The sequence below is a fragment of the Henningerozyma blattae genome, chromosome 6 (genome assembly GCF_000315915.1).
Source record: "Henningerozyma blattae CBS 6284 chromosome 6, complete genome".
Classification (NCBI taxonomy): domain Eukaryota; kingdom Fungi; phylum Ascomycota; class Saccharomycetes; order Saccharomycetales; family Saccharomycetaceae; genus Henningerozyma; species Henningerozyma blattae.
The window spans coordinates 933,251-950,206 of NC_020190.1; the positions used below are offsets into that span (position 1 = coordinate 933,251).

General features: G+C 33.9%; 5 protein-coding genes across 5 annotated transcripts; all 5 read left to right on the forward strand.

The window, feature by feature from the left end:
- Positions 1-527: 527 nt before the first annotated feature.
- Positions 528-2,261, forward strand: PAB1 (polyadenylate-binding protein; the record flags this gene model as incomplete). The annotated part of the gene is made up of 1 exon (XM_004181384.1): positions 528-2,261. One exon carries the CDS (start codon positions 528-530, stop codon positions 2,259-2,261), a length of 1,734 nt encoding a protein of 577 aa, XP_004181432.1.
- An 898-nt stretch (positions 2,262-3,159) lies between these two features.
- On the forward strand, positions 3,160-3,615 carry UBC13 (E2 ubiquitin-conjugating protein UBC13; the record flags this gene model as incomplete). Its single annotated transcript, XM_004181385.1, has 1 exon — positions 3,160-3,615. One exon carries the CDS (start codon positions 3,160-3,162, stop codon positions 3,613-3,615), a length of 456 nt encoding a protein of 151 aa, XP_004181433.1.
- Positions 3,616-4,895: 1,280 nt separating this feature from the next.
- TBLA0F03810 (phospholipid-transporting P-type ATPase) lies at positions 4,896-9,617 on the forward strand (the record flags this gene model as incomplete). Its single annotated transcript, XM_004181386.1, has 1 exon — positions 4,896-9,617. One exon carries the CDS (start codon positions 4,896-4,898, stop codon positions 9,615-9,617), a length of 4,722 nt encoding a protein of 1,573 aa, XP_004181434.1.
- Positions 9,618-11,008: 1,391 nt separating this feature from the next.
- On the forward strand, positions 11,009-13,258 carry BCK2 (Bck2p; the record flags this gene model as incomplete). Its single annotated transcript, XM_004181387.1, has 1 exon — positions 11,009-13,258. The coding sequence occupies one exon, from the start codon at positions 11,009-11,011 to the stop codon at positions 13,256-13,258; it is 2,250 nt and encodes a 749-aa protein (XP_004181435.1).
- Positions 13,259-13,783: 525 nt separating this feature from the next.
- On the forward strand, positions 13,784-16,687 carry TBLA0F03830 (uncharacterized protein; the record flags this gene model as incomplete). Its single annotated transcript, XM_004181388.1, has 1 exon — positions 13,784-16,687. One exon carries the CDS (start codon positions 13,784-13,786, stop codon positions 16,685-16,687), a length of 2,904 nt encoding a protein of 967 aa, XP_004181436.1.
- Between the last annotated feature and the right edge of the window lie 269 nt (positions 16,688-16,956).

Below are 16,956 nucleotides of genomic sequence, written 5' to 3' on the forward strand. Positions count from 1 at the left end.
AATTTTCACCGCAAAAGCGGGTAACTGCGGGTGAAGCCAATTGCGTCGAAACAAAATCACTGCAGGAAATAAGCCAACGAAAGAGAATTGGAAATCAAGTTGATGAACTTTTATTTCTTCCACTAGGAAGAATTGCAAAAACGCAATTTGAATAATAATTTTACCAAACAAATCTTAGTTGATGGCGTAACTTGAGCTGTAATGAATAGTCAGCATCAATGTTCTATTGAATATGTTCTTGTGTTCTTTTTAAAAAATATGATTTGTATATAATCTTTCTTCTGTTTAAAGCATATTTATTTTGTGTTTATTGATTATATTTCTTGTTGATGTTAGATAAGACAAGACAAATAACTTTCACGTTTAATATCGTCAAAAGTAAAGTAAAAGGGCAAGTTGAAAACTATTTAGTTAACCATATTTTTCAGTTAATAAACTAGTTTGGCTTACTACCAAGGAAAAAAATATAAAAAAAAAGACAAAAAAACTAAAAAAACTAAAAAAATACTAATTAATTATATTATAAAATGTCTGACATCACTGATAAGACTGCTGAACAATTGGAAAAACTAAATATCCAAGATGAACAACCAGCTGCTACCCCAGCCACCACTGCTATTGAAGCTGAAAGCCCAAATGTGGAAAATGTTACTGCCTCTTTATACGTTGGTGAATTAGATCCATCCGTCTCTGAAGCCTTATTGTACGATATCTTTTCCCCAATTGGTTCTGTATCATCCATCCGTGTTTGTCGTGATGCTATTACCAAGACTTCCTTAGGTTATGCTTATGTCAACTTCAATGACCACGAAGCTGGTAAGACTGCAATTGAAAAGTTGAACTATACCGCTATCAAAGGTAGACCTTGCCGTATTATGTGGTCTCAACGTGATCCATCTATGAGAAAGAAGGGTTCCGGTAACATCTTTATTAAGAACTTACACCCAGATATTGACAACAAAACTTTATATGAAACCTTCTCCGTCTTTGGTAACATCTTATCCTGTAAGATTGCCAATGATGAAACTGGTAAATCTAAAGGTTTTGGTTTCGTTCATTTTGAAAATGAAGAAGCTGCTAGAGAAGCCATTGATGCCATTAATGGTATGTTATTAAATGGTCAAGAAGTTTACGTGGCTCCACATGTTTCCAAGAAAGATCGTCAATCTAAATTAGATGAAGCAAGAGCTAACTTCACCAACGTTTACGTTAAGAATTTGGATCTTGAAGCCACCGAAGAAGACTTTGAAAACTTATTCAAGCCATACGGTACTATTACCTCTGTTGCTTTAGAAAAAGATGCTGAAGGTAAATCTAGAGGTTTCGGTTTCGTTGATTTTGAGAATCATGAAGATGCCGTTAAAGCTGTTGAAGCTTTGAACGACACTGAATACAAGGGTCAAACTTTGTATGTTGGTAGAGCTCAAAAGAAATATGAACGTTTACAAGAATTAAAGAAACAATACCAAGCCTCTAAGTTAGAAAAATTAGCTAAATACCAAGGCATTAACTTATTTATCAAGAACTTAGATGATTCCATTGATGATGAAAAATTAAAGGAAGAATTTGCCCCATTCGGTACTATTACTTCTGCCAGAGTCATGAGAACTGAAAATGGTAAATCTAAGGGTTTTGGTTTCGTCTGTTTCTCTACTCCAGAAGAAGCTACTAGAGCTATTACTGAAAAGAACCAACAAATTGTTGCTGGCAAACCATTATATGTTGCTATTGCTCAAAGAAAGGATGTAAGACGTTCCCAATTAGCTCAACAAATTCAAGCTAGAAACCAAATGAGATACCAACAAGCCACCGCCGCTGCGGCTGCGGCTGCGGCTGGTATTCCTGGCCAATTTATGCCACCAATGTTCTACGGTGTAGTTCCACCAAGAGGTATGCCATTCAATGGTCCAAACCCACAACAACTGGGCGGTATGCCACCACAACAATTCAGAAATGGTCCAGCTTATGGTATGCCACCACCACAAGGTGGTTTCCCAAGAAATGACAACCAATTCTACCAACAAAAACAAAGACAAGCTTTAGGTGAACAACTTTATAAGAAGGTCTCTGCCAAGACTTCTGATGAAGAAGCTGCTGGTAAAATAACTGGTATGATCTTGGACTTGCCAGCTCAAGAAGTTGTTCCGTTATTAGAAAATGATGAATTATTTGAACAACATTTCAACGAAGCTTTTGCTGCTTATGAATCTTTCAAACAAGAACAAGCTCAACAAGCTCAACAACCACCTGCCCAACAATAAATTTCTTAGAAAATTAGTATTTTTTCATTAATTTGAAACGCTTTATTTTTTTGCACATTTATATTTTTTAAATTTTTTCCTTTTTCTTCCCCCTTTACTTCACATGCTTTGTCTTTTCCAAATTGAATTCAAGAAAAGAATTATTTACCAGGATTTAGCATGGAATTAAAGAAGATATCTGCTTCAATAATTTTTGTTTTTTTCTTTCAAAAATTACGCTTTTATCTGCTAGTAAATTAATTTTTCATTGGATTTCTATTCATTTTTCTTACTTTTCATATATGCTATCTGCCCTTTTTTATATAATTATATTTCCCCTTTTTGTCTATTTATTATTATTATCAACCTTTAAGATTTGCATATATGCATGTATTTTTTTGGTTTTTACGCTTATATATATAAATATATATATAGTTTGTTAATATCAAGCTTTCTACCGTTATATTTACCATTATTATGTATAGAAAATTGCGATTTAATTAATTACTATTCATCTGGAATTTTACCATCTATAAAATTGCATATGACTCAGAACTACTATAGTCTAATAAAGTTAAATTTAATCATTGATGAAACATATCAATTACCTAATCTTTTATATTATTAATATTATAGAGTTGTCCCATTCACGAAACTCACCGAGTTACCCGGTCTCTAAAATTAAATTTACCGACGAAAGGGGATTTTTTTTCTCTAATAGCCTAAGTTGATATTTAAAAAGTTATAAGATATTCCCTGGAATCTATTAACAATATAAACCAGATATATACGTTTTACCATAACATCATTATATAGTACGGTCTAATCAATTATACAGATTACACAACATTGAAAATTATAGCTGTGTTATAATAGACCAAAAAAATTTTTTTCATTTTCTTACAAAAAAAAGATACCCATGGCCTCATTACCAAAAAGAATTATAAAAGAAACAGAAAGATTAATCAGTGATCCTGTCCCTGGGATTACTGCACAACCTCACGAAGATAATTTACGTTATTTTAGTGTCACTATCGAAGGCCCAAAGGATTCTGCTTATGAAAATGGTGTTTTCGAATTAGAATTGTTTTTACCAGATGATTATCCTATGGAAGCACCTAAAGTACGTTTTCTAACTAAGATCTACCATCCAAATATCGATAGATTAGGCCGTATATGTTTAGATGTATTGAAGAACAATTGGTCTCCAGCATTACAGATAAGGACTGTCCTATTATCTATTCAAGCTTTACTAGCCAGTCCAAACCCCAATGACCCATTAGCTAATGATGTTGCTGAAGATTGGATTAAAAATGAAAAAGGTGCCATTGCAAAGGCTAAGGAATGGACTAAATTATATGCCTCTAAGAAGTAATAAGAATATGATGGAAACTCCACTTCTGGTCATCGAAAGTCAGGCATCAATCCAAGCATATCTATAACTCAGGATTTATGTACGAGTATCTATGAGATCTCTATCCCACTCTTTAATTCCTATCCTTGTCTATGCGTCCATATATTTTATTCCATATTGCCTTATTTTCTATTTCGAATATATATATATATATATATATATATTTCAAGCTCCTTCCATCCCCAAAACTTGACGCCATGGAAGAATGCTAATTATATATTTATATTTGCAAATATATTACTCTAATTAACCGGTCAGTAGGAATTCTATTTAAATTACCAATACGTATATGCATATACATATAGATATATCTAAATATACATATTTATATTTACTGCCACAGACACATGACCCGCCACTAACCCTATCCCTAAGGCTTCAGGCAATGAGCCTTAGCGAACCCTAGGGTTAAAGTGTGAAAGTAAGGAAATCGTAAATACCCAAATAATATTATGCTTCCCAAAGCGTTCCTATCTCGACGCGAAAGTAAGAAAATATAATCCGCGGAAATTATCAGTCGTGACGCAGTTTGGGCATCTTCGTGTTTCTCAAGCGTTAACTATTTCCACTGTTAAGCCCGATTAGGATATGGCGAGAAAATTGAAGTAGAATCAAATTTGAAAAAAAAGTAAGCATTGGGTAATGATTTAATTCTGAAATTTGATTCGACTATGTTTAAAATACCAAAAATAATAAACAATTCTCGTATTTTTGGCGGTAGTGATTTCAAACCTAAGACTTTCAACTACAACACATTTATTTATTGATTAATTAATTTATTAAAAATATAAATACTTTACTCAGAAAATCGCTAATAAATTTTTAGTTCCAAGTAAAAGGTTGAAAACGGATTCTCCCGCCATATTACATTCCCTAAAAGTTGCAAAAAATTAACCATTCGTTGTTCTTCTTTCAATCGTTATTATTGTAATATAAACATATTGCACTTACTCTGAACAATATACTATTGCAACATCATTGTTTAGGTAGAATTTTTTTTCAGATATCTCTTACCAGTTGCTATCCAAAAAGAAAAGAAAGGAAAACCACCAAACAAATTAATTATTACTCATAAATTCTCTCCACATTCTTGTGTGTTGCTTTCACATTTTTGTTAACAATTTGCTACGTTTGCTTTTAACTTTTTATTTTTATTCTAATTATTTTTATTGATTTGCTCTTTAATTTTTTTTCTAGTCATAATACCGCTATAATTGCTTATTAATTTCAATATAAAAAAAATGTCTAACATTAATAGACCTCCAATACCAGGCGATGGTGATATTAACGCTGCAAATGCTGCTAATTTATCGCCATTTGACGATACTTTTAGATTCACAGATGACCAAGATGCTCATCAAACAGTGCCACCCACCAAAAGAAATGGTTCTGTTCTGAAGAAAAACGGAGAACCTGGGCAGGTGTCTACTACAAATGGTATTTCGTTTAACGCTAATTTAATCAAAGATGATGTTAAGGATGAATACCACGAGATTCATTTCCAAGATGGTGAAAATGACGGTTATGAACATGATTTCACATTTGAAATGGGTGATGACCATAAACAACATGACAATAACGACAATGATATACACTCATTTAGTGCCACCCCTCAATTAAATTTAAACTCAGGTGTTTTTGAAGACCCTTCAACAGAATCATCAGGATCTGCTTCAGCTTCAGGTTTAGGGCTCAATGAAAGGAAAGATAAATCTTCAAGAAATGAGTCGATGAAAAGACTACGTTGGGGTACACGCAGAACAAAATTAGGTAATCCAATAGTCGGAAGAGCCAAGACTTTGAAATGGGCTAAAGAAAATATTCAAAAACCATTTGAAGAATTTAGTGGGACTCAAGTTGAAGATCCAAACGCTTTAAATCGTTCTGATGAATTAAGAAGTATTTATTATAATTTACCATTACCAAAGGAGATGCTAGATGAGGATGGTAAGCCTAAGATGGAATATGCCCGTAATAAGATTAGAACTACCAAATATACCCCATTAACTTTCTTCCCTAAAAATATTATGTTTCAATTTCAAAATTTTGCCAATGTTTATTTCTTAGCTCTATTAATTTTGGGTGCTTTCCAAATTTTTGGTGTGACAAATCCAGGTTTTGCTTCAGTTCCATTAATTGTCATTGTTTGTATTACTGCTTTAAAAGATGCCATTGAAGATTCAAGAAGAACTGTTTTAGATATGGAAGTTAATAATACAAGAACATATATTCTGCACGGTATTGAAAATGAAAATGTTGCCTTTGATAATATCTCCCTTTGGAGAAAATTTAAGAAAGCTTGTACTAGAATGACATTCAAAGTGATCCGTTTGATCACTGAACGTGTTACTGAAAGTGGTAAGATGCAAAGAGCTCAAAGAAAACGTCAAGAATTACGTCAAAAACGTATGTCTACATCAACTAGACCACGTAGTTCTTTAGATTCCTTTGAAAGTATCAGAATGTCAGGCGCTTATGAAAGACCTTCCATGGAAAATACAAATCCATTTGAAGACCCATATCAAATGTCTACTGGTCAGTCTATTTTAGATAGATCAATGCCACCAAGAACTGATTGTAAATTTAAAAAAGATTATTGGAAAAATGTTAAAGTCGGTGATATTATCCGTATTCATAACAATGATGAAATCCCTGCAGATGTTATTTTAATATCTACATCAGATTCAGATGGTGGTTGTTACGTGGAAACTAAAAACTTGGATGGTGAAACTAATTTAAAAGTTCGCCAATCGTTAAAATCTACTCATCAGATTAGAAGTTCTCGAGATATCTCAAGAACAAAATTCTGGGTGGAAAGTGAAGGCCCACACGCTAATCTATATAGTTATCAGGGTAATTTGAAATGGATGGATACTCAAGCAAATGAAATGAGAAATGAACCTGTTACGATTAATGAAACGTTATTACGTGGTTGTACTTTAAGAAACACGAGATGGGCCATTGGGTTTGTTATCTTTACAGGTGACGATACAAAGATTATGTTAAATGCTGGTGTAACTCCAACTAAGAAATCAAGAATCTCTAGAGAATTAAACTTTTCTGTTTTATTGAATTTCTTGTTATTATTTATCTTGTGTTTCATTTCTGGTATTGTTAATGGTGTTTATTATGCTAAGGGGCCATCTTCAAGAGAATATTTTGAATTTGGTACTGTAGCAGGGAATGCTTCAACTAATGGGTTTGTTTCATTTTGGGTCGCCGTCATTTTATATCAATCATTGGTTCCTATTTCTTTATATATTTCCATCGAAATTATTAAAACTGCACAAGCTGCATTTATCTATGGTGATGTTTTATTATACAATGCTAAATTGGATTATCCATGCACTCCTAAATCTTGGAATATATCTGATGATCTAGGCCAAATCGAATATGTTTTCTCTGATAAAACTGGGACTTTAACTCAAAATGTTATGGAATTTAAGAAATGTACTATTAATGGTGTTTCGTACGGTAGAGCTTACACAGAAGCATTGGCAGGTTTAAGAAAAAGACAAGGTATTGATGTTGAGTCTGAAGGTCACCAAGAAAGAGAAGCTATTGCTACTGATAAGGAAATTATGATTAATGATCTAAGAAATTTATCAACAAATTCCCAATTTTATCCAGAAGATGTTACTTTTATTTCTAAAGAATTTGTTTGTGATTTAAAGGGTGTCAGTGGTGAATACCAACAAAAATGTTGTGAACATTTCATGTTATCCTTAGCATTATGCCATTCTGTTTTATTAGAACCAAGTAAAATGAATCCCGATAAACTTGAATTAAAAGCCCAATCTCCTGATGAAGCAGCTTTAGTGGGTACTGCCAGAGACATGGGGTTCTCATTCATTGAAAAGACTAAGCAAGGTATTGTTGTAGAAATTCAGGGTGTTCCAAAAGAATTTCAAATTTTAAATGTTTTAGAATTTAATTCTACAAGAAAGAGAATGAGTTGTATTGTTAAGATTCCTCCTGCTAATCCAGATGAAGAACCAAGAGCTCTATTGATTTGTAAAGGTGCCGATTCTATTATTTATTCTAGATTAAAGACTTCATATGATGGTAATGATGAAACTTTATTGGAACAAACAGCCTTACATTTGGAACAATATGCTACTGAAGGTTTAAGAACATTATGTATTGCACAAAGAGAGTTATCCTGGTCTGAATATACTGAATGGAATGCTAGACACGAAGTCGCTGCCGCCTCATTAACAAACAGAGAAGAACAACTAGAAATCGTTGCCGATTCTATTGAACGTGACATGATTTTACTCGGTGGTACTGCTATTGAAGATAGATTACAAGATGGTGTTCCTGATTCTATTGCCTTATTAGCTGATGCTGGTATTAAATTGTGGGTTCTAACTGGTGATAAAGTTGAAACTGCAATTAACATTGGGTTTTCATGTAACTTATTGAACAATGATATGGAATTATTGGTTATTAAATCTGCTGGTGATGACACTAAAGAATTCGGGAATGAACCAGTTTCTGTCGTTGAAGGACTAATCTCCAAATATTTGGATGAAAAATTTGACATGACTGGTTCCGAAGAAGAATTAGCACAAGCTAAAAAAGAACATGATATTCCAAAAGCAAACTATGGTGTTGTTATTGATGGTGAAGCGTTAAAGATTGCTCTTGATGGTGATGATATTAAACGTAAATTTTTACTACTGTGTAAAAATTGTAAAGTTGCATTATGTTGTAGAGTTTCTCCAGCTCAAAAAGCTGCAGTTGTTAAGTTGGTTAAAAACACTTTAGATGTCATGACTTTAGCTATTGGTGATGGTTCCAATGATGTCGCTATGATCCAGTCTGCCGATGTTGGTGTTGGTATTGCCGGTGAGGAAGGTCGTCAAGCTGTTATGTGCTCTGATTATGCTATTGGTCAATTTAGATATTTAACTAGATTACTCTTGGTCCATGGTAGATGGTCTTATAAAAGATTAGCAGAAATGATTCCTGGCTTTTTTTATAAAAATGTTATTTTCACATTAGCATTGTTTTGGTATGGTATTTACAATGATTTCGATGGTTCTTACTTATTTGAATATACTTATTTGTCATTCTATAACTTGGCCTTCACTTCATTACCAATCATTTTCTTAGGTATCTTTGACCAAGATGTTAATGATACTGTTTCTTTATTAGTTCCACAATTATATCGTGTTGGTATTTTAAGGTTAGAATGGAATCAAACAAAATTTTTATGGTATATGCTTGATGGGTTCTACCAATCTGTTATTTCATTTTTCTTCCCATATTTGGTTTATCACAAGAACATGTATGTTACCAATAATGGTCTTGGTTTAGATCATCGTTATTACGTTGGTGGTATGGTTTGTGCTATTGCAGTTACTGCTTGTAATTTATATATCCTATTACATCAATATAGATGGGATTGGTTCTGCTCATTATTTGTTGCATTATCTATTTTAGTTTTATTTGCATGGAGTGGTATTTGGTCAAGTTCCATCACTAGTGGAGAATTTTTGAAAGGTGCCTCCCGTATCTATGGATCTCCTGCATTCTGGGGTGTTTTATTTGTTGGTGTCATGTTTTGCTTATTACCAAGATTTACTTTTGATATCATACAAAAATTATTTTACCCCAAAGATATTGACATTATTAGAGAAATGTGGAAACGTGGTGATTTTGATCGTTTCCCTGAAGGTTACGATCCAACTGATCCAAATAGACCCAAGATTACTAAGTTCGGTTTACCATCTACCAATGGTAGCATAATAATGAAAGATATCAATGAAGTTATGCTAAGTTCTGATCAGTCTCATGATTCTGTTATAACAGAAGAAATTCCCTTGGATATTTTAAAAGAAGATTTAGAGGCTTCAAGAAAACCAAGTGAAAGAAATATGGAGTCGGCTACTAGTCGATGGATACAATCACCAAGAGAAAACCAAGATTTGTTATTTTCTCCCATCATCAAAGAATGATGAAATGCTTTAGAAAGTAAAAAAAAATACCCGCATATTACGATTCCTTATCAAAAAAAAATTTTGTATCTAATGTAACAGTAAAAAAAACATTCAAATTTAGGTGTATTTATAGATGATGCAAATCTTTATGTATATTATTTTTATTCAGACTATGCTCTGAAACTTGATGGATTTTTTTATTATGAGTATGTATAACTTCTATATGATACAAACGTATACAAGTTGCCTTAAGTTTATTTTTTTCTTTTTTTTTATTATTTTTTACATTTTCCTATACACGTAATGACCAATTTATCGATATCAATATCAATATAATATTTATGATTAAGTCTAGTCAAAAAAAGTTTAATTATAGCATTACTAAAGATAGATTTGAAGCCAAGCCTATTATTTGCCAGTTGTGGAAATTTAAAGTCAGCACAATGGGACGAAGGTGCTAAACATGTTTTCTTGTTAAGACTCTTTGCTCTCTATATATTTTTAATGCCGAGATCTTACCGTTCATGCAATTTTAGTGGTTCAAACCCGCTACAGAGTAAAATCTCGGCAATTCTCGGAATCCCACTGACGCGTAATCTTAGAGCGTCATTGTAGAATCTCGAGAGTTTTTCAGTGTTGACATCAAGAATGTTTCCAGTAATAGTAGGGAAGGCAGTAAGTTGGAAAGTGTTATATAGATGAATAGCTTTGTTTGATATAGACGTTTTTTTCATTAAAAAAAGGCATTTATCTTTGAACTAAAATAGAGACTAGAGAGATCAATCCTTTATTTTTTGATATTTTTTTTTTTTTTTTTTAAATACAAAAAGTTACGATTAAGTGCTCCTATTTTTATTATTTTTTTTTTTTAATTTCTCTTTTTTTTGATATTATATTAAGGATTCTTTAAACATTCAAATAAAACTATAGTTAAGCATTTGTTATTTCATCATTTAATACAGATAGACGACCGTTTTGTTATAATATCAATAGAGTTAGGATATCACAATCCCTGAATTATTTATTAATTGATTTATTCCACTGCCGAAGGTGTAATCGTTTCATTTCATTTCATTTCATATTTCATATCATTATTGAGCATTTTTAAGCATTATACTATTGAGCATTCGTTAAGCATCTGTAAGCATTCATCAAGCATTCGTTAGGCATTCGTTAAGCATTCAGAAGGCATTTTGACAAGCATATTTAATTTTTTTTTCTAATTTTTTTCATTGATCAACCTCCCTAAACATTCTCCTCATTCAAGATAAGCTGAATACTTTTGTTGAATCATTGATCTAGTTAAAGATTTTGAAGAGAAAGTGAAAAAAGAAAAAGAAAAGAAAAAAAGATTATTAATTTTTTTTTTTTTTTCTTTTTCTTTTTTTTAATCCTTTACCTTTGTTATTATGAGTAGACGTTCAGGTTCATCTTTAACCCCTACGCCTGAATCAGTGAATAAATGGAAGATTCCACATTATTATAAACGAGGTAGCAAGACACCTTCTAAAGCGTCAGCTCAAACAGTTAAGAATTATAACAATTTAACTAAAAATTTATATCCTTCGGATATTGGATCAAGTTATCCCAAGAGTTTGGAAAATGGATCACCAAATGCAATTTATACTAGTGCCGCTGTCAGTGGTATTCCAGGTAACAATATAATAGAAACAAATTTGGCTGATGAAAATAAATTTTTCACCAATTATAATAGTAATAAAAATACACCGATTCAACAAACTAAAAAATTATCTAGAACTAGTGAAGTTCGATTTGTTAATTATACAGGGATAGATAATGGGAATCATACATATCCTAATAATGAAGAATCACCCACATCTAAATATTCCAAAAAAATGAACGCCACTACAACTAGAAATGAATTTGAAATAAATTCAAATAAAATCATACCCATGTTTAATAAACCAAATAATATGAATAGTAATACTAATATAAGTCCTGGGACTTATAGTACTGAAATTAGTCCTCAAAATATTGAATTGAATATGAAATCGCCAAGTGATTCTGTTGGATCTAGTGGTAGTACAGGATCATTGAAAAGACCATATATTAGTTTTTTAAAACATGATGGATTTTATAATCCTGCTGCATTAAGCAAATCCATTCAAACGATTGGATCCAATGCAGGAACCCCTACAAGTTCATCTTTCCCACAGCGGACGTTGGAAATACAAGACAGCATTATTAATAATAATAATAATAATAATAATAATAATAATAATAATATAGATGAAGATAATGAAGTTGTACCACGATCTAAACCTGATCCAATCTTGGCCAAACCACCATCGACTACTGCTACTACTACCACATCGACGTCGACTACAACAACGACTTTTTTCAATGAGAATTTTGTTAGTAATAGTAGTAGATCACGTAACAATTCGAGTACCAATTCTGGTAACACCTCACGTAACACTTCTCGTCATAATTCTATAACAAATATGAAGAAACGTACCAATTCATATTCTAATTCATATTCTAATTCTAATGGCAGTTCTAATTTAAATACCCCTTTAAACACACCTAAAAATACATCTCAATTGAATTCTCAATTTAATTATATTAATATTCCTAAAAATAAGAATGAATTTCGAATGAATGAAATTAGTCGAAGTCAATCCAATAATGTTGCAAGTACGAGTAGTTATAATAAGATGTCATCTACAATGACGGGTCAAGATGTTGCCAGCAGTAGTCCTAAAATGATTACGAAGGTTAGTAAAGATGAGAATGATGCTGCAATTGCATTTAGTAAGATGTTTTCTACAAGGAAAAGAACAAATACTGAAGAATCGGCCTCATCATTTAAAAGTTTCCAAAGTCAAAATCAAAATCAAAACCAAAATCAAAACCAAAACCAAAACCAAAACCAAAACCTAAATCAAATTCAAAACCAAATTCAAAGCCAAACGATACTTGCCAATGAAGAGACAGCACCAATGTATTCACCTGTAAGAAACACCCCCACGACTACTCGTCGCATGATGTATTCTAGAGTCAATATGGGCCGGAATAGTTCAGGAATGAATGAATCAAGATATCTTGATAGAGGAAGCACTACCGAGGAGGACATCTACAAGAGTCACAAGAGACAACAATTATCCATCAGTGATGTTAATTTGGAACATTCGAAATCCATGGGACAAGTAATGTACGAGAGGAATCCTAACAGATTTACTGGGGTGATTGATGAATTCCCACTTAGTAATGAAGAATTTGAAGAGACTAAAGATCAACCCGTGATATTAGAATCTTCTAATGCCAATGCCAACACAATTGCAAGTGAGAATAGTGGATTAGCCATTAAATTTAATAACGAACCCAAGAACAAACAAGATATGAGCATAGATGCACATGATATATTGAACGACATTTTACAAGGGTACAGTGGGAACATGAACATGAATATCCCCATTGACATGAACTTGGAACTATTGAATGCCAATACCAATGAACCTGGGATGGGAAACTCCACAGGGAGCCCCACAGGGAACCCCAATGGGAACTCTACAGGAAATGTAAATGGAAATGTAAAGGTAAACGCGACTGGAAATTCAAATGGGAATGAAACAGGAAATGACTTTGATATTGACTCGTTAGACTTGTTTTTCTCAGGAAACCAGAATGAGCCATAACATTGTGTAAATGTATTATGTGTATTGTATTATGTATTGTGTATTGAATATTATCTATCACTTTATTATGTAAAGGTATCGTGACATGTCACAAAACCACAAGGAAAATAAAATAAAATAAAGCGACGCAATTACAATCACAATTACGCGTCACTAATCCCGAGCCGGATCTGGAAAAAAAGAAAAAAAACCATTTCATTTTCCAAATTTCTCTTTCTTTTGCGTCATGCCAACTTTCCCGTCGCACGTCACGTGCACACCCTTTTTCTTAGCTTCTCTTTTTCTTTTTCTTGTACTTTTTTTTTCTTCTTTTTCTTTTTTTCTCTAGCGACCCCGCAGGCGCAGAATGCACTCAGACGCTGCTGCACGGACCAGGGGGTTCCCTTTTCTCATTGTGTAACCAGGCAAGCCCATCGCAATGTAAAAAATTTTCCACGTCGTGGCCGGCGTATTTAAGGCGGCCGCGAAACAGGGGCCACCCCTGATGCCCGCCCACAGACACAACCCCCCACGCCTCTGTGGCACATGACTCCCCCGAAACGTTCTCCCCAATGGTCTGACGGCCTCCCCGTCTTCCAAGATCAGCCCGCCTCTCACGTCTCCGCCCCCCAAGACTCGCCCGCGTTTGCCAGAGCTCATCGACTTTTGCGCAGCGCACAGCCGTTCCACGACCACGGAATAGCCAAACTGATCACGGGACCGCCTGCTGTGGCCCCCCAGCTCTCCGAACAACTTCTGCCCGCCCAGATCTCGCCTATACTCCACCAGCAATCTTTAGTAGCAGATCCAGCTTTGACTGGCCGTTTCTATCTCGATGAGGTGATCGGAGCACAATCGTCCGAAACTGAAGTGGATGTACGCCGACTGTTTGAGGATATAACGATGATTCCAAATAACTCTATTCAAGATTCCACTCGAGATTCGTCTCAGAGCTCGATAGCGGCTCAATCTTTTCACTCTGAAAAATTCTGGTCTTCATTAAATGATCTAACCTCATCATATTATACGTTTGATCCGGCCGACGGTCACGTGCCGACACGTGGTTCTGTATTCTCGTGTGCTAAATCTGCCATTTCTTCTGTCTGTGGCTCAGGCTGTGGCTCAGGCTCTTATTCTTTACGACTGGGCCAGCCTTTTAATATAGGCATCTCGGCTATAAGAAACTCCGCCGATGATGTGGGTGCGAATGCAACGACTTGCGTAAAGTATACTGATCCCGAAGGAGCCGCGGCTATAGCAGAAACCTCCGCGGCTCTACCATCAAGTCCCGCGGCTCTACCAGCTACGTCCGCGGCTCCTTCAACAGAATCCGTCGACGGATCTTATTCTCTCCATCACGTGACACGCGGAGGTCCCGTGACCTGGTTTGTCATCTCGGACAAGATTGACCAAGAAAAATACTTGGAATTGGTGAAATCTGACCATTCCTCAAAAAACTGCGTGGCACCCATTCTCCTCCCCGAATTGCTTACCGAAAAGGGAATCGCTTTCCATTCCATCACACAACAAGCTGACGAATTTGTCGTCATATACCCTAATGCAATTTATATGAATTATACCATGAACCAAACAGTTTCGGAAATTATTACGTTCTCTTCTAAAGATTGGTTCACTTTTATTACTAATGATCTTGATTTAGATTTAAAAGTAGAAGAAAAAGATGAGGATGATTCAAATGTAATCAACAGGGATATCGGTAAATATAAAAATAAAAATAAGGATAAGATTAAGGATATACCCATTCAAAGGCAAAACGAGAGGCATCTCCCCAAACAAACTATGCAATCTTCAAAATTACATGCAGATACATTCCCCTCTATAAGTTATCAAAAGAATACTTCTATTCGTTCTACAACCAATCTAGCTCAACTATCAAACAATAATAACACTGATGGCACTAATACTAACAACAACAACACTGCTAACAAGCAAAACACCCCTAATGCAACCCCCTTTTCTCCTTTAACTTCTCAAACTCAGTTATTATCAAATACAATAGTACCCAATAATAACCAATCTTCTTCCTCTGCAGGTCCATTTTTCCCTTCGGGTCAATCTATAAGTAGAATCGCTTCACCTCTATTGTCAAGAATGATGGATTTATCAAATATCGTGGAACCCACTTTAGAAGATCCATCTTTGAAATTTAAGAAAAGAGGTGAATTAAATACACTCAATGGTAATTATTTACCTTCCATTGCCAATAATAGAACTTTGTCAAATGGAAGTGCAAACACTTTACCATCTTTTATAAATCATCAATCGAATTCCAATCCAAATCCAAATTTGTTGGAAGATAATGATGATAATTTAATTGCTTTAAGTTTGACTTCGATGGCAAATAGTGGAACCTCCTCTCCAAGACTGGCTCTATTTCCAATAAATTCTCCTCTTATAAATCCCCAAGATCCTTCTACTACACTCAATAATAATAATAATAATAATAATAATAATAATAATAGTAACAATAATATTCAAAATAATAATAATCAACCAACATCTTCTTATTCTCCATTATCTACAAATGCAACTCTAATCTCTCCAAAACCTTCTTATTCCAATACAAACCCACTCGCGTATACAAGCTTATCAAATAACTCCACTACAAAACCATTGGTAAGCACACCATTGATGAGAACCACTTCTTCCAATTTACCCTATATCAAGAGGTTGAAATCTCCAAATATAGTCACTTTAAACATATCAAGAGAAACTTCAAAGAGCCCAGTCTCTTTAAATATGCATGATTATAAATCTCCCCTGGGTGTTACTAACCCTTTAACATACTCCACAACAACAACAAATCCAAATTCACCTCTAATTACTTCAAAGGGTATCTCTTCCGTCAGCCCCCCTGATACTCCTGCTACGAAAAAATTGAGAATCTTAAAACAATCTTCAACCAACACATCACCAATTTCAATCCCAACATCTAATACACTAGATAATCCTACCCCACTACCTCATACTACTCATCGCGATAACAATAATAACACAAACACTCTACCTGCATTTAATAATACAAAGAAAAATGTCTCCACAAATCAATCGCCAAAATTCTCTTCTGGTGAAATTATTGTTTCCGAAAATGGTAAAATATACGTTTGTCAAGAATGTAAAAGACAATTTTCTTCAGGTCATCATTTAACAAGACATAAAAAATCTGTTCATTCTGGTGAAAAACCTCATTCTTGTCCTAAATGTGGCAAAAGGTTTAAAAGAAGAGATCATGTTTTACAACATTTAAACAAGAAGATACCTTGTACTCAAGATTCTTCTATAAAGCAAATCTCTTCTCCTCCACCCTCTACTTCTACTGCTGCTCAATCTGCAACTTCGAATATTTCAACTACTCAGCAAATTAATCAATCTCCATCGATTCATAATGAATCAAATTTAAAACAGCAATTAACAAATACAGAGACATAAGACTCTTTACTTAATACCCCTTTTTCATTATCATCATCATTGACATTGTCATCATCATCATCATTATTATTATTATTATTATTATTATTATTATTATTATTATTATTATTTTTCACGCGGTTTTGGGTATTTGCACATTATATCAGGTTTTTTATTTTACATTGTTTCCTTTTCTCACTCAATTTTTTTATTATTTGTTTCCATTCACTTCCACTCACTTCCACTCACTGATTTTTTCCTTTCAAAATTTTACTTCATACCCCCATAAA